This window comes from Dioscorea cayenensis, chromosome 20, assembly GCF_009730915.1.
Source record: "Dioscorea cayenensis subsp. rotundata cultivar TDr96_F1 chromosome 20, TDr96_F1_v2_PseudoChromosome.rev07_lg8_w22 25.fasta, whole genome shotgun sequence".
Classification (NCBI taxonomy): Eukaryota; Viridiplantae; Streptophyta; class Magnoliopsida; order Dioscoreales; family Dioscoreaceae; genus Dioscorea; species Dioscorea cayenensis.
In genome coordinates, this window is record NC_052490.1 from 32,719,843 (window position 1) to 32,743,127 (window position 23,285).

A 23,285-nucleotide genomic window follows, 5' to 3' on the forward strand; every position below is an offset into this window, starting at 1 on the left:
TCATGGACTCATGGTGCTGAGCCTCTTCTTCAACCAAGGACCGACATTGTACTTGGCGCCATGGCTTTGGCTCCGGTTCTCCTGCTCGCGTGGGTCCCACCTATCACGTGCGCCCGTCCTCACTCGCACGTGTTTCTTCTCCGCGGGCTCCATGCTGGCCACTATTTAACCGCCCCCGCGACAAAGAGAACCTGCATCCCTCGCCGGAAAATGGAAACCGCCGCCTTACCCGCCGTCGAGCTCCGATCGGGGCTTCTCCAAGTCCTCCGTAGCCGGCGCTGCAATCCTGAAGGTCTCGCTCCTTCTCTGATTCATTTTTTGAGTGTTTACTAGCTCGTTTTGTGATGCTTCGTTTTCTGATGATCATTGAGCGATCGTGGGAATTTCAAGTTGGGTTTGATGATGAGAGATTGTGAATGTTTTGAGTTTTGAAATTTGAGAGGATTATCGTGATTGGTATGCATCAAATTGAAAAAGACCTTGTTCGCTGACCACTGTGTTTCTTTGTGCTTTCATTGTTTTATGAGTGGCCTCTGTTTTTGTTTAATTTGTATTTCTATTGGGGGAAAAATCGTAATTATTTGATTTTCCTTTTTGAAATGAATCCCAAAAATGTCATCTTTTCTTTTGTTTTTATTGATTTTTATGGAGAACTTGCTATAAATTTTTTTGAATCAATTCAGTTTCTCTGACCGTGGAGCTTGGGAAGCCTGTGACTCATCCTATGTATCAGGGAAACACTATTTTAGGGCGCAGTGAGGTTAGAGTTTTTATTCTGATGCTATTTCTGGTGGTATGTTCAATAGAATGGCAATGAATCGCTTGCTATGTATTTTCAGGCAATGGAGGCGTGTCCAAAAGAGAACATACCTGACTTCAAGGAGAAATTGATAGAAGAAAACCTCTACTTGACTACTGAGGTTTGTTTTGGCTTTAATTAAAAAGCACCCGTTGTTCAAACTTTTTTAATTTTCTGATTATGGCTTTAGTTTTATGTATAATTGTTGCTAGTATTTATCTCACCACTGATGACCAAGTCTTCACAAATGCCAGCTTAGTCTTAGAACCCACCACATGTAGACATCTTCTTGTTTAACTTATTGTTTTGCATTAAATTATGCTTGCTCTTAGTTTATTTCTCCAATTTAATGAGGATAATCAATGTCTTAAGGGTGAAAGTGGTTTAAGTGGTTGGCCTGTTCCAATACCTAACTGATATTAGTGCTAAAAATATTTTTGTATTCTGCATGTGATTTGTTTGGTTGAAGTGTAGAAAATATTGCTTGAAATTTTGAATGACATAGTGGTAAATTGACTCATACTTGTCACCCTCGGATTTAAAGTTTGTCAAGAAAAATCCCGTAGTTTGTTTTCATCAAGGGCAAGTATGATTAAGCTATAAATTATTTGATTTGATGTTGTAGGAATAGAAAGACAAAGAAACAACCAAAAAAGTTCCACTGGTAAAGGTTTTTGTATTTTACCTGCATGCATAGGAATGCATAATTTTGTCAATTGGCTAGCTGAGGTGAATGCATTTTTAACTGTTTTGATTTGATATCATACCAAAACTTCAATCATAGGAAGGGGAGCAAGGTCGTTTACCAGTTCTGATCCTGAGCTTGAGGGAAAGTCCGCGGAAACAAAGACCAGCCATTGTGTTCTTGCACAGCTCCTATAAATGTAAGGAATGGCTGCGGCCATTGCTTGAGGTACATTGTTATACCTTGGCTAATCTTCTTGAAAACCTCAACAGAGATACAGGTCATGACCATTGTTTACTGTTGTTCAGGCATATGCGTCAAGAGGATACATAGCTGTTGCCATTGATTCACGTTACCATGGTGAGCGGGCAAGCAGCACAAACACATACCTGGAGGTAAGCCAACACTCTGATGGAATTTGGCTTTTTTTTTTTTTGTTTTATTTTTTAATCATAATTGATTGCAATCTGTTAACTTGGTTTTGGAGTAGGCTCTAGTTTCAGCTTGGAAGAAAGGTGATACAATGCCTTTTATTTTTGACACGGTAAGATGTACATAAAAGGTTGAACAAATTTGTGTGTATTTTCATGCTATTCAGGTTATATATTGGGATGTACTTGCTGCTAGAGTGATGTAACTGAGTTGATGCTATTTGAGCAGGTATGGGACCTGATCAAATTAGGGGATTATTTAACGCAGCGGGAGGACATCGATCCTGCTAAGATTGGGATTACTGGTGAATCACTTGGAGGTTGGGTAACTATACAGTAAAAGCTACTAAAATTTAAGTGAGAAAAGCACGGAAATGTTTTTAAGCTCATATGGAAAATTGTTGATATAGGAATGCATGCATGGTTTGCTGCTGCAGTTGATAACCGTTATGCAGTGGTTGTCCCTATAATTGGTGTTCAGGTGTGAAAGCTATTGTCTGTTAATTAGTTGCTGAAAGTGTTCAATTCATTGATTTATGATGGTATTGAGTAAAGCTAACTTTAACACTATGCATTCTAGGGTTTCAAATGGGCAATCGATCACGACAAATGGCAGGCTCGAGTTGATAGCATAAAACTTGTCTTTGAAGGTTAGCAATAATGAAAATGCTGTGTAATAGCTTTCTCAATGTTGCTTTTGTATATCTTGCTTCAACTTCTTTACTGATGGCAGAAGCACAGATTGATTTGGGCAAGAAAGAGATTGATACAGAGGTGGTGAAGAAGGTTTGTGCTGTCCCTTCTTTGGATAAGAGTGCTTCCAAGTTCGAACTGCACTAATACTTGATGTTGAACCATAAATATTAATTTCTTCTTATGTCATGATTTGTATTTCCAATTTCAGCTTACTGTTTCTTGTTTGCCATAGGTCTGGGATAGAATTGCTCCCGGTCTAGACTCACAATTTGATGCACCTTACTCAGTTCCTGCAATTGCTCCTCGTCCTCTCCTCATTGTGAATGGTATGTCTACTGCAATTTCTGAGACGGAATCTATATATATGACCATATGTCCTTTTTCATAAGATATGCATGTGCATACATGCTGCTGTTGTATCAGAATTAACGTGCAGTCCTTGAGCAAGCATGCCATCACCAACATTACAGAAAAGAAACAATAGCACGAACCTGATTGACATAAGTCTTTTACATTTTTCTTGATAGGGATTGTGACTCAGTGATTATGAATTATTTGATCTTTCAAAGCTTTTCTTTGATAGTCATGTCTGACTTTTGATAACAGGCGCAGATGATCCACGGTGTCCTCTTGCTGGTTTAGAAACTCCTGTTGCTAGAGCAGTTGAGGCTTATAAAGATGCTGGTTGTCTAGAAAAATTTCAGGTGCAAACCAATTTCTTTCTATTTCCTTTCACTTTACACCACTCCAAAGTTTTTGAATGCTCTCAATTTCATTCCATAACCGCTACCTCTGATTGCTTTGGAAATTTATAGTGCCAACAATTAATATACTAGTTCTGATTTCCAACTTTTTATTACAAATTCTTTTCCTTATCTCCCATTTCAGTTACAAGATGTACACAGACATGAACAAATAAAGTAATTTTGTGAGTCTGAGCACATATTGATGAAAAATAATGCATATATTTTCCAATATACAGCTGATAGCCGAGCCAGGAATTGGGCATCAGATGACAGCGTCGATGGTCAAGAATGCAAGTGATTGGTTTGACAAGTTCCTCAAGTGACCTGAAATTTAGTCAATCATAAGTTTGGAAAGTTTGCTTTGTTGTTCACTTTGTTGTCTTTCTATATTTTATATGTTTGTGTTGATCATGTAATGCCAAACCTTGACACGCCATAGAATTTTAGCTATGGGATTATGAGAATGAGATGTATTTTATTTATATATTTCACTTGCTTTTTGTTATTATTAAGCAATACAGCTGAGCATAGTTTAGCTTTTTTACTAAACTGCTTAATTTTAGTCAGATTTTTAATCCCTTCTGAGTGCTCAATATAGTTCTGTTGATGAATGAAGGAAACACATGCATGATTAACAATTTTGGGCTGTTTGTTTTATAAATATTTCTAAAGTTTTTACATCCTGCTTGTCTTTTTGTTTTGAAAAGAATATGTTTGTTTTAGTTATTTTAGATTCAGAGCCCTAAGATAAAGAAACGATAGTCGGCATTCGTAAAAAAAAAAAAATTGTTTAGTTAGAATAGTTTTTTATAAACTTCTTCTAAAAATGCACAGGAACCTACTGCCGGCAATCAGCATATAAAGATTGAATCTATTAATCACTCGTAAGTTCAAGACACTTATGAAATGTTTTCATGAATTTCTCCTCACCTTCACCACATTCTCCATAAATTTTTAGAAACACTATGAAAATAATCGCTATGTATTGCCAACGATGCCTTAGCTTATTGACACTAAAATCTCTTTCACACGTGAAATACATAAAAATTTGTGCATGCCCCAAACACGTGATTTGTCCACCTTGTCGAGTTTGGTTGACATGGCATAAGTAGCTTCAAGCCATGTCTTAAGCAGCCATGTAAAACACTTCTTGTCAAACATGTAGTAGTATCAAGTATCAACCTGTCACAACATCACCAAAATGAGTGTAATCTGCTTTGCACATTGCAGTTACCCACAAAACATTCCTCACACAAATTTCCCAATCTCAACAAGATCCTTCTCTGGCACATGATCCTTCTGCTTCCTATGCCACCAAAACAAATGCAACTTCTCTGGATTAAAGCTGATGGTTGTGTGCTTTCTTGAATTCTGTCCCTCTTCACCTTCACCTCTGCAAAACATACACTTCTTGTTGTCTCACCATGCTTGATATATGCACAACAATGACTTTATTGTAAATTTTCGATCACGACACAGCTGCTTTCATACACTGAAGCTCACTCGTTTGTTTATTTGTTTTTCTTCAAGATGAGCGAAAGGCAGAGACATGCACAAGTTTTGACGGAGCAAATTGGGGTAGAGTCCGCGAACACGTGGGTACTGAAATCACCTGCACGCAACCACTGTTCACAGTCACAGAAATGTACTTTCACCCGTGATTCAAACTCTCACCTTTATTCTTCACTTGTAAAGAGTTTTAATAAAGACCCAACTTTCAATAGACCACTTGGTAGTTGTTAAAGCTCACTCGCCCGGCATGCTCATTCTAATGCTGATAAGCTTCAACCTCTAACTCAAATATCATGCCTACAAAAGGCTCCAAGTCAAGTCCAATTATGAGCATCTAATTGTCACCAAATTTCATTGACATTCACTTCAGCATTGTCTTTCCTTATCATCAAAATCTAAGCTTGTCTCTTTATCTACTTCAGTATCAGTAACACTAATCACACACAAATTATTCCATGCATCAGCAAAACACAACAAAGATACAAACTTTTAATCCAAAAAAATTGCAACTTTTTTTCTTATTCGGTTTTGAGAGCGATTACTAAATTAAGAAAACAAACTCTTTTTTCCAGAAATAATGCAAGAGATGAGCAGAGATTTCAGATAAAAATTCAGCAAAAGGTTTAGAAAAATCAAAGAAACATCAAATTATATGAAAATGAGAAGGCATTAATAGCAAGGCAAGAGAGGTTACCGGAGAGATGACCGGCATTGCACGTAGCCGGCGAAGTGAACTCCGGCGATGCAGACTTGAGGAGTAATTTACTTGCTAATCCCTTAATGTGTTTATTTTTTACTTTACAACCAGTCAAAAAGGAGTTTTATGTAATTTCAATAGCATAAGGGTTTAAATGCAAAAAACCGCTCAGAAATGAGAAAACCCCCAGAAAAAAAAACCCTCGCTATTCACACAAAGGAACACAAAAATGGCAGCTTTCCCTCGTCTTCTCCTCCGAGCTAGGGTTTCCATCGGGCCTTCTTCGCAAGCCCTAAATCAATGCAACAGAGCCATGCAATCGGAGGTGTTAACACCGAGCTCTCGCTTACTGATATCTCGCTCCAAGAGACGCATCATTCCCAGGTGAGACCTCAACACCTCTCTCTTCTCCATCTTTTTTTGTGGGTTCTTTGGTTGATTGGAGATCCATTGACGTGATTAGGTTACCCTTGGATTCGAGCTGTCTGGTATCGATGCAACCTCTGCACAATGCGATCGCGTCGGCGCGGCTGAAGTCGGTCCTCGCTGCGGAGTCGCAGAGCTGGGGATTGGTTCCACAAGGTAATTTTTTTCTCTGTTATTTATTTATTTTTTGTTTCGAGAAAAATGTGATCTTTTAATTTAAAGTTTCTTTTTTTTTTCATTGAGCCTCATTGTAGGAATTTGTGGCATATATTTGTGAATTAGAACGAGATGCTGCTTCTTAATGAATGCTTGGTTCTTCTCAGTTTTTCTGAATTATCTTCTTGTCATTATCTCTTTGATAAAAAATTTGAGCTTGGTTCTGTATCTTTGTTTTTGTTTTTGTTTTTGCTTTCTCTATCATCGTTTAAGATGAAATATGATGTGGCTAAAATTTAATTTCTACGCATCATCAAGTAATGCAGTCAAATGAATACAAGCTACACATCGGCACATCAGTTGCATTGTCCTTGTTAAGTAGATTTAGCTTGAGTTCAGTTTATTGTTTCTTATTTGGTTGGTTAGTTTTGCTCGGATGGAGCTCTATATTTTTGTGTTAGAAGTTAAAATGGGTCTGTAATGATTGCAAATGAACTAAACCCGCTTTAGTCCCACATCGGCTATGAGATGGACCCATTGTGTGCATATAAGTGGGGGGCAACCTTCCCTACTAGGCCGGTCTGTGGAGTTGTGGATCCCACCTTGTGTGTTGTGTGTGGGTTGGGTGAGGGGCTGACCAACGAAGGGTTCTGACCAGGCTGGCTGGCTTAGCGCTGGGGTCTGAGTGAAGTGTCGTTGAGTGAAGCGTACCTGCCCCACCATGCCATAGGGTTAGGGCTACCCCTACCCTATAGGCCGGTCTTTTGGGGTCCGCTCTTCCCTCCACTTGTGTGCATTATATTATAATCGTAATTTAGTAGTATAAAGAAGAAAGTGTTGTGTGAGAAGTTAGAGGATAAAGCAGAGGATAGAAGAAATAGTTAAGAGTAGTGATGAATAATAGAAGAGAATAAATAAGTAGTGTGAGTGGTTAGAATAAATAAATCGGTGAAGAGAAGAGTGTAATATAGAATAGATAAAGTAAAAGTGATAATGCAATAAGCGAGAGAGATGAGGTCAGAAGTCAGACAAGAAGAGTAATGTGTATAAAAAGTAAAGATGGATGAAAAAAAGAGAAGAGAGAAGATGTTGAAAAAAAAAAGATTGGACCAAAGTAGGAAGCTCTTCTTGATCCATCTCTACGTTTTATACACATTACTCTTCTTGTATGACTTCTGACCTCATCTCTCTCGCTTATTGCATTATCACTTTTACTTTATCTATTCTATTACACTCTTCTCTTCACCGATTTATTTATTCTAATAACTCACACTACTTATTTATTCTCTTCTATTATTCATCACTACTCTTAACTATTTCTTCTATCCTCTGCTTTTTGCATTCATATCGCACAAGCACTTATCAAACTCCCCACACATCATAAGCTGACTGATGTTGCACCACCCAATTCATCCAAGAGTTCATCTACAGCTGGAATAAGGGAAAGCATCCTTCACTGTGATGGCATTCAAAGCCCTGTAATCTGTGCAAAAACGCCAAGAGCCTCCTTTTTCTTAACCAGTAGAACTGGTGAAGAAAAAGGGCTTGTACTGTGCTCAATTATGCCATCTGCTAACATTTTCTTTACTTGTGCTTCAATTTCTGTCTTTTGGCTATGAGGATAGCGATAGGGCTTCACCTTAACTGGTTGAGCATTTGGAAGTAATTCAATTTTGTGATTGAATTGGCGGGAAGGAGGAAGACCAGTTGGTATAGAGAACACCTCTTGATACTGTAATAACAAATCTCTCAAAGTATCAGGCATCTGTGTATAAATTTCCAAATTTGGAGTAGAATTCTGAAGTGAAGATATAACAGAATCTTTTGATTTAGTTTTCTGATCACCACCCAGATCAGTGATTGTGTAACATTCAGCAATGGCTTTAGTACTGCACAATCTATGAAATTGATTCAAAGAAGTTTGTTGAGGTACTGAAGAAACATCACCTTGCAACTTAATGAACTTCATATCAGAATGAAATTGGATTAGTCTAGTATTATAATCCACCATATGTGGCCCCAAAGTAGCCAACCAAGCAGCACCCAGAATTAGTTCAGCACCAGCAATAGGCAGCAAATAAACTGGGAAGTCAAGTTGATTACCTTGAATATTTACTGACAATTTCTCAATACAACCCTCTACTTGTAATGCTGTGCCATTTCCCACCATGACTTTAATTGGGGATGTAGGCTGAATTTCCAAATGTAAGAATTTAGCAAGTCTCGGTTGGATGAAATTCTCATCACTACCCCCATCCAACAAGATTTTGATTGGATGCCCTTTGATGGTACCAGTAAATCTCAGCGTGCTCGAGAGGTTGGAAGAATTCATAGCATTAAGAGCTAGTTTGGCCGGTGCTTCTTCCTCTACTGGCTGAGAATTTTCCACTGCCACAATATCATCAGCTGTGTTTTCGTCCACTTCCACAATATCATCTGGAGGATCTGTATCCCATTGCAGTAATAATAATTTCCGAGAAGCACATTTATGAGAGGGTGTGAATTTTTCATCACAGTTAAAACACAGTCCTTTAGTTTTCCATATTTGCATTTCCTCAAAACTGATCCTGCGAAAAGGCTGAGAATTGTTTGAGCTACTTGCCATATTAGAAGGTCCAGTAATAGCAGCAATTGGAGTAACATTTTTCTGATTGCCATACTGAAGTTTCCCAGGCACATGCACAGCTTTAATATCAGGAGGATAAGTGAGTCTCTTCACCATTGATTTTGTATTAGGAAAATATTTGTCTTCATACAATCTGGCTAATGCAGCAGCTTTTGGAATTGATGTTGGCTTTAATGGGATTATATCCCTCTGAATGTCCCTCTTCAGTCCACTGATGAAACAAGATAATAATACTCTCTGTGTAATGCCATCAACCCGATTTGCTAAAATAGTGAATTGTTGGTAATAAGACTGCACAGAATCATCCTGAGTTAGTTTAAACAATGCTAATTCTGGCTTATCAAATTCAGAAGGCCCATAATCATCTTCCAATGCAGTTACCAATTCATCCCATTTGGTCACTGTCTCTGTTTTCATCAACATTTGAAACCATGGTATTACTGGTCCATCAAAATGAATGGCTGCTATATCCAATCGATGGGGATCATGAATATCATAATAATGAAAGAATCTCTCAGCCTTGAAAATCCAATTCAACACATCCTCACCATCAAACTGAGGAAAATCAACTCGAACAGAGCGTGTTTGTACTGGATGTAAGTGCCTCTGCTCCGATCCTTCATGGTGACCTATAGTATGATCCAGATCCAAACTCCCTGAAGACATAGGTATTGTTGCAGTAATTGGTTTGGCAAGCTGTAAAGCTTCCAAACATTTAGAAATCTGAGACAGAGATTGCTCCACCAACTTAACCCTCTCATCTCGTTCATCCATAGTAGCCAACAAACGCTCTTCACGTTGATCCATGACCGAAAATATGGTATCAATTCGAGCAATCAAATCCTTCATTCTCGTAGCTTCAGCCATGAGTGTGAACGAAAGCACCAAATATGTTGTGAAATTAAGCAACTAATTCTCCAATTAACAAGTTGCAACTAGAACACACAACAAAAGCTCTCCAGATCAATAGTCTCAGCTATATTAAGCAACAAAATCTCCAGATTTAACAAGATTCGATGTAAAATAAGTTCCAATTCATCAAACAAACAACAGAAACAAGTAGATCGGAAGAAAATATACTGGAAAGACAGTAAGATAACTTGGGAATGAATCCCTTCCGTCGCCGGCCACCGGAGAACCCACCGGAGAACCAGAGAACAGACCTCAGCCTCTTTCTTCTTTTTTGCTTCCCTTCCCTTTTGCCCATCCTCACCTTTTTATCTTCTCTTTTCTCCCAGCCCAGCCACAACCAACTCCTGTCATGTGCATCGCCCTTGGACACGCTGTCACTCAGCAACGAACCCAACCAGGCGGGTGCTCGCTCGACGCTCGCGTCCACTTCTTCTCCTAGTCAACTCAGCATTTTAATGTAATGCACACAAGTGGAGGGGAGAGCGGACCCCAAAAGACCTGCCTAGTAGGGAAGGTTGCCCCCACTTATATGCACACAATGGGCCCATCTCATAGCCGATGTGGGACTAAAAGGGTTAGTTCATTTGCAATCATTACATTACCCCACCAATAAAGACACTGACGCCCTCGTCAGTCCGGTTAATCTGGACGCCTGACCAACAGTACTTCACTCAGGGCACTTCACTCAGACCCCAGCACGCAGCCAGTCAGCCTGGTCAGAACCCTCCCTGGTCAGAACCCTCTGTGGCCAGCTCACCCGACCGAACCTGACGAGTCGTGCCCCACATCGACTCTCAACGAAAGCACCAATGTAATGCACACAAGTGGAGGGGAGAGCGGACCCCAAAAGACCGGCCTAGTAGGGAAGGTTGCCCTCACTTATATGCACACAATGGGTCCATCTCATAGCCGATGTGGGACTAAAGGGGTTAGTTCATTTGCAATCATTACAGGGTCTTTGATCTAAAGTTTTTAACTTGGATTAGTTAGAATAGTTAATAAAGATTGATCAAAAATATGGAAAAAATTGACTTGTAATGAGCTTAGACATTATCATCCATGAATGACTTGTTTGTTTTTAGTTCCACTGCGAAGGACTTGCTTGAGATGAGCTTAAAAAAAGAGGGACTAGTTGGTTATCATATGAACATCATTGGTAAATGCTTCTTATTATTGAGTGATGATACTGTTAGGGTTAACAATGGTAGGTGAAGAAGCAATATCACTCTCCTCGTATGAACTGGATGCTAAATATGATTTTTTTGCACTCAAGTAGGCAGGTTGAGTAAGGAATTTATATATCTAGTATTGTATGATCATGTTATAAAGGGATTTACCATTGTTCAGTCTTCAAAAGTCAGGTTCTTTGAGGAACAATTCAGAGTTAACCTGTCCAAGTACTAGTTTTAATGTAAGCTTATTGATGTCTTTGTACATATATGTATATCTACACTCACTTGGGTAGGAACATTGAAGATTTCTTATTTGCCTCCTGCTCTCAAAATGATTCTTAATTACATTTTCTTGCTATTGTGTCTTACATCTACTTAAATGAAAATTCTTTATAAAGATGTTGAATATCATTGTTTATTAATTTTTGAACCAGAGCTTAGTTTCTACAAGAAAGCATAGACAAGTTACTGACTGTTTGCAGTCAACATTAATTGGTGGTCTGTAGCATTTATATACTCAAGTTTATGCATTTCTAAATCTATCAAGTAATTGTATGGTGTTTAAATCAGACAACTTTTTATGGAAGATTGTTAATTTAATCATGGTTATTAATGTTTATGGAATGACTGCAACTTGTCCTTATCTAAACCGTTCTGCGAATACATTTTGCAGGGATGTCAATGCCTTTATGACAGTTTCTACTTGTCGACAGGGTCATGGGTTTGGCACTAGATCCATGGATTTTGTTGCTTATTTTCTGAAAAAATTCTGAGATGTCAAGATTATATTTGTAACATCACAAGTGCTCTCTCTACTATTTTGGCTTAATCCTGACATAAAACAGCTATAATTTCTTGATGGGTGCTGTTTGGAAATAACAGAATTTTGTCATTGGTGATTTGGATTCATGTTTTTCTAGCGTATCTAGTACAGTGAAAATTTTATGTGCGTTTGCATCCTGTCCAAGTAATGCTTGTACTTGCATTATTGTTATCAATTTTTTTGAGTAATTTGTACAAGCTACATTTAGGATTCAAGCGTTTGAATTTTAATATTGAGTGAGGAGGGAAATGAAATACTACAATCTCCTTCGTAGGGCGCGGTTCAAATAATCTTTTAACATATATTGATTGCAGTTCGTGTACATTGTACCATGTTCGTTTGCATTTTAAGACTTTCATAATATTTACCAAATAAATACTGCCAAGAAAATCAAAATGCTTAATGTTGTTCTTTTAGAATGTTAAACAGTGCACCAAATTCATGACTGTATCACATCCTTGTTCTTTCGAACAATCCAATTATAGCATTCACTAATAGTTCTATATTTAGCAGAAAAAAAAAACATTGAATAAAGATACCTAAAACAAGAATATATCCGCATTGCATAAAAAGAAAATAACTCTGTGGGTTTCAAATACATAATGTAGAATACATGCCCAAACTCAACAAAGCAGAGTAACCCATCAGACCATGACTATCTTTCTTCCCTTATTCTCTTGATGAAAATGTAATGTACACAATAGGGGAAAAAAATCAATAATTATCTGTAGCAAGGGGAAAAATGTAGTGAAAAAGAATAGAACACTCAAGCCAGATCATCAATAAAGAAAGAATAAATTCTAGAAAAATAGAAAGAAAAAGAAAAACAAGAAGGCCTGGATACCGACTTTACAAGCTCTCAAATCTATACAGTAGGCTTATTCTGCTTATTCTTGGCAAAGACTCACAAGATCACCGAAAAGTTTATCTTCAGGCTTGGAAGGAGGCTTGCTAGGCTGGTGAATATAAGAAGGTTTGGAACCAGACATCTGATAAGAAGATAGGCTTGAGCTCGTGTATGTGCTATTTTCCTGCATGGAAAGTCCATACATTCCTTGAGAAATATCGGTTTGGCTAACATGTGGGTACGTCGGTCTCTGATAGTAAAATTGAGCTTCAGGTTGCTGATTATATGCATAGCCTCCTCCCATCTGAGCAATTTGCATGGCTTGAGGATATGCTCCTCCAAGCTGAGGTGCTTGCATGTGTTGAAGATATGCACCTCTGAACTGAGCTGCTTGCATTTGTTGAGGATATGCACCTCCAACACCAAGAGGGTTGATATTTCCTGCTTGGCTATTTTGCATCAATGAAGGATGGATATTCCCATGTTGATTGTTCTGCATCAATGCCGGATGGATACTTCCAGGTTGGTTGTTCTGCATTAATGAAGGATGGATAGGTTGGCCGTTTGGCATCATTGAGGGATGAATACCTCCAGGTTGGCTGTTCTGCATAAATGAAGGATGAATACTCCCGGGTTGGTTGTTCTGCATCAATGAAGGATGGACATTCCCGGGTTGATTGTTCTGCATCAATGAGGGGTGGATGCTACCAGGCTGATTGTTCTGTATCAATGTGGGATGATGGATGCCGTTTGGCAATGATTCAGAATGCATATCACCCACATGACCATTGAGTGGGTGGGGTGAGGTGGTTATTTGGTCATCCATTCCTGATTGAACTTCCCAGGGTGGTGGTGGAAGGTCTCCATTTTGGTCATTTGACACTGTAAAAAATAAACAGTAACAGTAGGAGGTTATAGACTGCAGTGCTGTCATGCAAACTATATATAAATAGTGTTTAAGAATAGAAGGCAACTAACTGTTGTTGTAAGCCTGTTGCTGGGGATTCATCTCCTGAGAAGATTGATCATGCCAGGGAGTATTTGAGTGGTTCCATTGAGTACCTTGGGAGTAACCTGCTTGCTCGAATGGAGATGTTCCTGGATTCAGGGCACCTCCATTGGAGAAAAGCATAGCCTGAGATGTTTGATGTTGCTGTTGCTGAAACGGAGATGTAACGGGAACAAGAGCAAGATGCTGTGCAGAGGATGATGAATTTGTATCAAAGACATTTGCAGGATTGCTATTGTTAGTGTTACTAACGTTCTGAGAGAAAACATCTGAAAGAGCTAAAGCATTCTGCTCAGGCATAGAATCAGCAAGTGACTCATTGACCGGAGCAAGAGCAAGTGAATTCTCAGTCGGAGGCACTCCTGAATTTCCGTCACTGAGTAGGTCGATAAAAGGATCAGCTTGAGCTGAAGGGGGTGCTAGTGGTGCATGATCATGATCAGAAGGCCCGCCCAGCAGTAACTGTTCCAGAAGAGGTTGATTGCTTGTGCTTGCGTTTGTAGAAGAGCTGCAGAACACAGAATATCCCATTAGGTGAATGCCACGGAACAATAAATAAAGATATTTGTGAGAAAAACTACTGGTATCTTTAGTAATTGAGAACAAAGGAAATGTTTAGCAAAAGAAGTGGATTATTATCTGACAGAGATGCCAGAGGACGTGGAAAAAGTTGGAACAAATATTATCATTCTCACTTCATCAAAAATGACTTCACACAATGAAATGTTTGTGAAGAGAAGCAAAAAGGAATGAACTTTTGAAGAGAAAATAAACCACCTTGTATCGACTAGTGCATTTTTATCTTGATTTGTAACTGTCGCATCATCAATGTCCACAAGAGCTTGTAGAGTTTTTGGCTTCTCAACATGAGCAGCAATTCCTGAAGAAATTGCATCATACTTGCCTAGTACATGCTGTAGATCATCATTTAATGCTAGTCCTTGCGAGAGAAGTTCCTCATCCCTATATAGGTGTAAGTTAGACAACCATGACAACAATGAAACAGGGAAAAGCTTGCTTCTTGTTGAAGCAAGCTTGATCTGGTTGCAACCAAAGAGCTAAGAAAACCATTGAATCATGTCGGCAGATGTTCCAACGTTGACAAAAAGGCAGAGTTAATAGATTTTTTTCTAAGCTAAACGATAATCCATCTAATCCTTCTTCGTTTTAAAAAAAAAGCATATAAAACAGAAAAAGAAAAAAAAAACATTTGCATGAGAAACAGAAGGGCAACAAATTAACCAAAAGGCTAAAGAAAATTAAGATAAGAAAGAGAGAGTTTTCCAATAAAAAGAATGTCAAGTCATAAAAACCCACTAGTCTTTGTTTCTTTTGTGTCACCTGCTCCTCGGATATGGATGAGAAAAAAACTGCCGCTTACGATAAGTAATGCTAAATAAAACAGGATAAAAATACAGTTGTTTCCCATTCAAAAGTACTAGTTTCAGCATCCTATTAATTTTGTAAGAATTTTATGCTGAAATAAGTCGATGCCAAGAGATCTTACGAAGTCTTATTCACAAGATGTACCAGTCTTTGTCTGTATGTACGACACTGAGCGACAAGGTCTACAATCACTTCCTGTTGAAGTCCCTGTAAAGAAAAAAAAGAAGGGCTAAACCAATGCATACTATTGTCTTGGCTTTGCCAAGGAAATTCGTGTTAAAAATTTCAGATGCAACATAGAGATGAGTACAGGTGAAATTTACGAGTTACTGTTTAAGAACTAATTATTGATATTAGACTCAAGCAGACAAGCTATATTAGTCGATCATCAGAACTTTCAGCTTTACTTTATGTTTGGCGTCACGGTGATGGATGTAATTTTCTATCAATGCTGCTCATATGCTCTTTTCTTAGTTTAGTGAAAGCTCAAAGGTCGAACGGTTGTTCTGCTTGCACAAAATTCAACTAAGCAACTAATAAGATCGGCTGTTCTACAAAAACACCACATCAGATGTTTATGTTCTAACTAAAATTGACACCACTTATTACAGAAAATTATGTCAAGCTGAAGGTCATTCGTGAAATAAATTCTTTCTATGTGGGGTTTATAAGATTTGAAGTAGATTTCAATCCTAAACTTTAAATTGCTTGGACATAATGAAACACGAAGAATCAATGGACAACTTTTACGTTGGTAAGTCAAGTATGTTGTTCCATGACTGTAGTCTGTAGTAATTTAAAACATGGCCCATCACTATCAGTTACTGTGATGAACATTATTTCCTACTAAAAAGTCGCCACGAGTGATTCATATTCACTGCTCTAGAGTCAGACATACTCCATGTAAATATATGACAACTAGAATGACTATAAATCTACAATCTCTGATCAGAATTATTGTTATCAAAATTAAGATAGAATCAATTAGGTTCAAGTTGTCCAAATACCTCTTTATTTTTAGGATCTAGTGCGTTCAACATTTCGGCAAGAACATCCATGATCCCCCGGGCATTCTGAATATCTGCAATGCTGAAAAAGCAATACCACATCAGTTTCAAATAAACGAGGTATGCACAAATTTGGGAATTGTAAAAAATGGTTATTGATCTCATAGAAAGATGAAAGTACACAAAACCCATGCAGTTTGTTTAGTTCAGCTAGGCCTATGCAGTCTGTTTTTTTTTTTTTTTGGGCAAGATGAGGCTTGGCTGTTAAGAAAGATATGGACGAGTATAAGCCTCCCCAGAGCAAGTGCGGGTGGGCTCATGCACATGTGGGCGCTAGAATTATCAGTACATAATCACTACTCACAATCCCATAAATATGCTATCACCTATGATTCGAACTCTCATGAAAGATTTTAACTGAGACCCGACTACCAATCCCTATGCAGTTTGTTTAGTTCTACTAACCCTATACTTCCTTTAATGCAAAAATATACTCACCTAAACTACAGAGATTAGTTTGTTCCAGAATACACTGGTGATAACATAATATGGAGGTTTCTTGGCACATAGTTTTGGAAATACTTTACTCATGGACGAACTAGTATTTATTTATTTATTTACATTGTTTTACCTCATATGCACAAAATGAAAAAGTTAAATACATGGATAATTTGAATCATTCCCAAAGCACATTGATAATGTTAATTAAATTTAATGTCCCATAAATTTCTCATCGGGCCACACAAGGGATAACCATGCCATTACCTTCCTAAAAATAAAATCCTTATTTGTAAGTACCATATATTCATGAAATTTATATCACTTGTTGTCATGAAATTCTGGTACATGATGTTCCAGAAATCTTGGGGATTGGCCAGTAAACTAAATGAGAGAATGCAGAAAACTGCAAGCCCTAGATTTCACTTAAAATGCACATAACAAGTGCACAAAAAATCATCTCCAAAAACTGATGGTAATTCTAGATAGATAAGTAAATTTAGTAATGAAAATGAAACAGACCAGTAAATTTTGCAATGAGAAAACAATGCGTGCTGTCGCATTATTGTTGTAATTAGACATAGAAAAAGAGAGGCGGGAGAGAAACCTTAAGACAGGCAATTCTGAGCTATCAGAAGAAACTGTTGCTTCCTGTTGATTATCAGAGTGTTGAGGGGGTTGAGGATAAGATGGGGGAGGCTGTCCCTGTGGAGAAAACACAGGTGCAGAACTTCCAGTTCTCTTGGGAAACACCACTCCATAACGCTGGCATAAAAAATGTACTTTAGTACTCCAAAATTAAATTTTTAAAATTTGAACAATCATGAAAAGCTTAAATTATTTTGTAGTTATAAAATTTTAACCATAAAAATAATTTTTGCGTGTGTTAACATGTTTCCATACCAATAACTCCTGATAAGCGGAGTAAAATTGTGTGTGCCTTCCGTGGGGACCTCCCAATGCCTCTTGCCAAGTATCGATTAGTACCAAAATCTTCTCCTTGACACGAAAATCAGGCTGCCATATTGGAGAATACCAAACAATTAATTAAGGTTATTAACATGAAACCAGTCTTACCAAAGTTCGTTATGGAGAAAAGCATCACAACCTTCTTTTTCACTAATTTTGCCATTTTATGTGGAATATCTCTCTCTGCAATATGCATGTGGACTATGTCACCGCAATTTTTAATTATGGTCTCCAACAGCTGAAACAAGGGAAATAGTTTGAAGATTGATGAGTTACAGGTGCAACAAAGAATACGCAGGAAAAAGCTGAAGGATTCACATAGATATTTTTCATTCACTTGAATTTCAAAATAAGTACAGTAGATTTTTTTTTTTTCTTTTATAGAATAATACTAGCAATTCTTCAGATTTGTTTAGCAAAATTGGCTTTAATGCCAATGAAGACCTCGTGTTTCTATACATGAATCATCTAATCAACAAGCTTAATGATGTGTTACAACCAACCAGAGGAGAAAAGCAGCAACTTTTAAGAATAATGATGAACCAACACCTTTCTTGTGTAGAAGGTTAATGATGAGTTTTGATAGAATAAAATTAAAAAAAAAAAAATTTGAACAAGTTAAGAATAAGTCGTTACATGAAAGAAGATAATATAATTTGTAAGATTATAAATGATAAATGAGGGGATGATCTCATTAAAAAGTGAATGCAATACAAGCAACAACACTTTAATCCAAAGAAACCATGCAAGATAAAGCTGAGTGCTAGCGAGATGCAATAATATTTTAGCCAATATATACTAAAAAAAAAATCATCAGACCATGCTAGTCAGAAAAAAAAGGCATGAATTTGTCAGAATAGATACTAGAAAAAAGTAGGAATGAGGACAACAGAACAGGTGCTCACTGTTAGTGCAAGAAGCTGGATCTTTGGATTTTTATTACCGATGCGCCTTCGCAGGACTCTTGCAGTCACTTTTCCTTGTCTGAGAAACCAGAAGTCAATGATAGAAGTTACAAATATAAAAAAGACTGAATTTTGCTAATGACACTCAAAAACTAATCGATTCATTTTCACAAGAAGCAACTAAAATAATTAGGAACATTCTTAATCTCTAAGCGTGAATAAGAACAGAAGTTACATATAAACTGACATGAGAAGCTATAGATGCACCAAAGAAAAAGTATGATATGCGTGGGTTCCTGTGAAAACTGTAAGAATGATATAGATATCAGACACAATGAAAGATGTCATAGACCATATCTGTGAAAAATTATTATGGAGAATATATCTGATCAGCACTTTTGTGCCCCTTCTGTATGGATGCTACAGAGATTTGGATTGTGTAAGTTTGACATAGGGCATGCACTAAAAACTGACAAAATAGAACGAAAAAAATAGAGTGAAAGGCTCTGTCTCTCCTGCTTTTGCTTATCAATGAAGTGAAATGGACATGACAACAACAGGAAGTGATGCTTTTGCCAACCAATATATTAGAGCAAGATTAGAATCTAAGAGATCGCCACAACATGAAAAGATCTCTAAACCGCAAGAAATCTCAGAATAAAAAAGGCATGGTTTCCAACTTATAAATGCAAGTCATGCTCCAACTTATGAATATCTAGAAACGCAAAAATCCCAACTTTTACAACAATGATTGTTAAGATGATGCCAAGGGATGTTTTTCAACTTCCCAAATTATTGAAGAGCTAATTAACATAATGATCTAAAGAGTATACGCCCAGTAAGAAATCAATCATTGAGAAGCAATGGAAATCAGGTAAGATCTAGTACAGCATGTTGTGATATGCATCTAAACTAGATTTGGGTAGTCTAATAATCTATATACATCGGTCTCCTGAAAGATCCCAATTCTATAATTTTCTTATGCTAACCCAATGTGGAACTGTTTAAAAGGAATTCTCTCCAGGATACAAGCACAACAAGGATCCAAATCCCCAAATCAAACATTTCCAATAAAAAATCCACATTTACCAAAACTCCCCAAGGAACCCATCTCCCAATCCAAAAATTCCACCAATTTGAACAAACATCAAGCACGACCACACCCCCCAAAACAAACACATCAATCAACAAAAAAAATAACCAGAAGAACACCAATTCCAAATAAAAAAATGAAGACAAAATCTGATACCCAGGATCGTGATTGAGAATATCACAGATCTCAACGTTCATAGCCCAATCAGGGCCGATGAGGAGATCGCTCGTCGCCCGATCTGCCAGCGATGCCGCCATAGCTCCGGCTATCTTCGAATGCTCCGGTAATGGCGGTGGATCTAAACGCTCTCTCTCTCTCTCTCTCTCTCTCTCTTTTCTTTCGTTGATTTAAAGGGTGGTTGTTGTGCTGCTTCTTCTCTACTTCTCTACGTGAAAAATTATGGAAAAAAATATTATATATATATATAATTATTATAATAAATTAATAATAATAAATTAATAATAATATATTATTATTATAAATATTAAAAGAAATGGAAAAAGGATGATGCTTCGTTTCGGTTGGGCTCAGTGCGCTGGTTCTGTGTCTCCCTTTCATTTTTAGTAAGGATGAGTTGGACCAATGAGATGAGACCACGTGTGATCATTCTTTGGGTTGGTTTTGCTGTTTGGGACGCGACAGGAGATCGATTTTAGAGTTGTTTGATTTTTTTATTTGTTTAAGAGAGAATAAGTATATATGTGGCACATTTCACATTGGAAAACAAGCCCAAAGCCGAATTGGTTTGGTTTCATTCCATGCCTTGAAAATATCTCCAAAAACTTGACTTTTCCAACCTTGTAATTGTCCAATCATCCCAAAATTTTCAATTTTAACAATTTAGTTTTGTAATTTCTATATATATTCCAATATTAAATAACATAAAGCATATTCATCCAAAATAAATTAAAAAAAAATATATGTAGAATTCTGACTTAAGATATACAGAATAAACTTGGGATAAAGTGACTTTATAATGAAATGGAAAAAGAGTGATAAAGTAAACAAGATTCTTAGAATATAATCAATAAAAGATATTGTCACCCCACACACTATCAAGACGAGAGATTTAGGTTGTGAGTTTGTATTCATAAATAACGATTTGTTACGGCTTCAATGAGTTTTAAATTTAAAATATTTGAATGTTTTACTCTCATTTTTCACATGGGTTAAGTACCATTAGGCTATGCGTTTGTTGAGACAAAAACATTACCCAAATATACATAATATATATATATATATATATATTCAACAAAGTCGACAAACGATAAAACGAAGAACAAACGGGTACAGAGGTGCACCTATTACAGTAATTTGACTGATCTTTTAGGGATAACTCTGTCATGCAATCTTAAAAGGGAGAACGAGAGATTTTTCTCACATAGCTCTCACATGGGATCTATAATGTGAATTGTAATTTGAGAAATTCAAATTCGAGATCTCTCAATCACAAGCACGGCAGTTACTATTTAGTTCAGGGTTCCAATAAAACATTCTATTGAATAAATTGGGAAGTTTTTTTATATATATATATATATATATATAATTTTTTATTTAATGTTATTATCATTTTTTTCATGTAATTATTATTTGGAGAGATCACGGGAGTGTGGAATATATTCTTTGTCCTTAGTGTTGGTTCAAGGTCCTTATCTTTCCAAGTCTGTCCACCCTGTTCACCCACATCCTCCATGAAACCATGAACATCAAGTGCTCAAGCTCAAGCTCAAGCTCAAGCTCAATACCTTCTCATGAAGACCAAGAAACCAACAACAATGACAACTGCTTCAACACATCTCTCAGTGTTTGTTTTCTTTGAAGAGTTCCACCACAATTGAATTTCAAAGACTTGATAGTTTTCATGGTTTTCATTAACTGCAGGAACTGAGAGCCTTGAGTTCTCAACTTCTCCATGCTGCAGATCAATGTGAGACTGCATTTCTCAAGTCCAAACACAAGAAAAAGTAAGCTCTCTTATTTGTTACTTGATTCCATGTTACATTTCTCTGTTCTTCAGTTGATTTATGTGCTTATTCTAATGAAGGTTGTTGGAGCACACACAGAGTTATTTGTGTCAGGCTGTTGTTACTGTAATTGATCATATAGGGACAGTCTCTTTTAATCTTGAGCAGACACTCTATGACACCATTGAAGTTTCAGAGACAGAGCTAAGGATTGATTCTTTGAATCATGTTTGTATATATCTTCCATTCTCCAGTTTGTAATTTATGGGTTTAAGTAATTCATTGAAACTTCAACGCCATCCTTTTAAGTAATTCATTAAAACAAACAAATTCATATAGTTCAGGTTCTACCAAATAATATACTATTATAGCTAACATAATGATCTTATATTATATATATGCAGCGGCTTTTCTCATGCCAGCAATTTGCTGTTAGTTTGAGCCTCACTTCATTTAGATTGAGTGCTGAATTTCTGAGGCATTACCCAAAATATACATCAAAATGTAAGACTTCTCCTACTCACTGTCACTGATTTAGATTTTAAGAGCTTTACATTCTCCTATAATTTCTTGTTTCTTAAACACTTCAACATGTTTAAGATGCTAATACAAATGAAGCTAGAAACATTTCACCAATTGATATTTCTGTAATCTTGAATTGGATCAAAGTTTATCAAGCAGGTTTTTACTGACTAATTTGCTCAACTGATGCAACAGATGTAAAAAATTGCAGCATTCATCATAATCGAGACCGGTTAGCAGTTGCGGGTAGTTTCTTGAATGATACTAAAATGAAAGCCAAAGAAAGACTAGGCAAAACTGGTAAATTTCCTCTTTGCAAATGATTTAAAATGTTTCCTTGGATTAATAACTATCTAAACTGTTTGCTTTCACTTTCAGAAACCAGGCTTCCTGCAATTCCATTCACTGAACACTCTCCAAGACTTTCAAAACCTTTCAATGCTTTATATGGAACACAAGCAATGGTATGACTTAGTTATCTTTCCAAATTTTAAAGCAACTTGAAGTTAAATCAAGATTGAATTCCTTGCAGGAAGCATTCAAAATGGGACTATGTGACCATAAAAAGGAGAGCGTTCAAAAGAGTCCATTTTTATCGGTTCTTCGAAGAAATATACAAAAGAAAATGAAGAACAGTGTTGCAAAAGATGATGTTTTGATCCTATGATAGACCATGAAAATGTATGTTTTTCCATATTTCCTGCTCTGATATTATAAATGCACCATAATTCATTAATCATGTTTCGTTCAATATTAGCCCATCCCAATGGATAAGACATTTGCTTTCATGCAGAGGCGGACAATAGGGTCCATGTGCACAGGATGCTATAAAGGGTCTCGGTGTGGGAGTAAATTTGAAATCTAATCCTATGTTTTTGGATAAGGGCTCACGATTAGACAATCAATTTTGAGTTTTGTGCAAATAGTGGCGGAGCCAGAAACTATAAAGTAGGGGGGCGATTTTTTTTTAAAAAATTCAATTAATAAAATTTTTTTATATTTTTTTAAAATTTTATTTATAAGTTAATTTATAGTTTAAAATATAAAAATTAGTTGTTAAATAATAATTTTTTAAAAAAATTCTACTTAAAAATATAATTTTATATATCATATAAATTAATTTGTGAAAATCAAAAATTAAAACATAGATTTTAAAATATATATATATATAGATAAAGTAATAGATTAAAGAATAAATTTTTGTAAATAAATTTTTAAAAAATTATTATGTTTTAGATAATAAGGATTAATTTGTATAAAATTTGATTTTTTTAAAATAAAAATAAAACTCGAGAGAGAGAAACAGATATCTAGATAAAGTAATAGATTAAAGAATAAATTTTTGTAAATAAATTTTTAAAAAATTATTATATTTTAGATAATAAGGATTAATTTGTATAAATT

General features: G+C 36.5%; 4 protein-coding genes across 5 annotated transcripts; 3 read left to right on the top strand and 1 right to left on the bottom strand.

Annotated features, from left to right (window-relative positions):
• The first annotated feature begins 19 nt into the window (after window positions 1-19).
• LOC120251076 (putative esterase YitV) lies at window positions 20-3,843 on the top strand. The gene is made up of 13 exons (XM_039259618.1): window positions 20-292; window positions 684-760; window positions 840-920; window positions 1,584-1,712; window positions 1,793-1,879; window positions 1,975-2,028; window positions 2,145-2,235; window positions 2,326-2,396; window positions 2,496-2,565; window positions 2,649-2,701; window positions 2,844-2,937; window positions 3,218-3,315; window positions 3,594-3,843. The coding sequence occupies exons 1-13, from the start codon at window positions 61-63 to the stop codon at window positions 3,678-3,680; spliced, it is 1,224 nt and encodes a 407-aa protein (XP_039115552.1). The 5' UTR covers window positions 20-60; the 3' UTR covers window positions 3,681-3,843.
• Window positions 3,844-5,761: 1,918 nt separating this feature from the next.
• Window positions 5,762-11,829, top strand: LOC120251194. Its single transcript, XM_039259731.1, has 3 exons — window positions 5,762-5,950; window positions 6,030-6,148; window positions 11,532-11,829. Exons 1-3 carry the CDS (start codon window positions 5,796-5,798, stop codon window positions 11,549-11,551), a joined length of 294 nt encoding a protein of 97 aa, XP_039115665.1. The 5' UTR covers window positions 5,762-5,795; the 3' UTR covers window positions 11,552-11,829.
• A 600-nt stretch (window positions 11,830-12,429) lies between these two features.
• Window positions 12,430-19,769, bottom strand: LOC120251677 (TOM1-like protein 9). Its single transcript, XM_039260288.1, has 10 exons — window positions 19,552-19,769; window positions 18,303-18,381; window positions 17,537-17,635; window positions 17,332-17,445; window positions 17,036-17,193; window positions 15,931-16,012; window positions 15,045-15,130; window positions 14,315-14,500; window positions 13,507-14,045; window positions 12,430-13,410 (listed from the first exon to the last, which is right to left on the bottom strand). The coding sequence occupies exons 1-10, from the start codon at window positions 19,650-19,652 to the stop codon at window positions 12,569-12,571; spliced, it is 2,286 nt and encodes a 761-aa protein (XP_039116222.1). The 5' UTR covers window positions 19,653-19,769; the 3' UTR covers window positions 12,430-12,568.
• A 1,283-nt stretch (window positions 19,770-21,052) lies between these two features.
• On the top strand, window positions 21,053-22,790 carry LOC120251547. 2 transcript variants are annotated; one of them, XM_039260103.1, is made up of 8 exons: window positions 21,053-21,199; window positions 21,277-21,359; window positions 21,440-21,587; window positions 21,764-21,863; window positions 22,077-22,181; window positions 22,260-22,345; window positions 22,414-22,562; window positions 22,675-22,790. In XM_039260103.1, exons 1-7 carry the CDS (start codon window positions 21,095-21,097, stop codon window positions 22,546-22,548), a joined length of 762 nt encoding a protein of 253 aa, XP_039116037.1. In that variant the 5' UTR covers window positions 21,053-21,094; the 3' UTR covers window positions 22,549-22,562; window positions 22,675-22,790. The 2 variants fall into 2 exon arrangements, with proteins under 2 accessions (XP_039116037.1, XP_039116036.1); XM_039260102.1 differs by lacking the exon at window positions 22,675-22,790 and having other exon boundaries at window positions 22,414-22,625.
• Window positions 22,791-23,285: the final 495 nt, after the last annotated feature.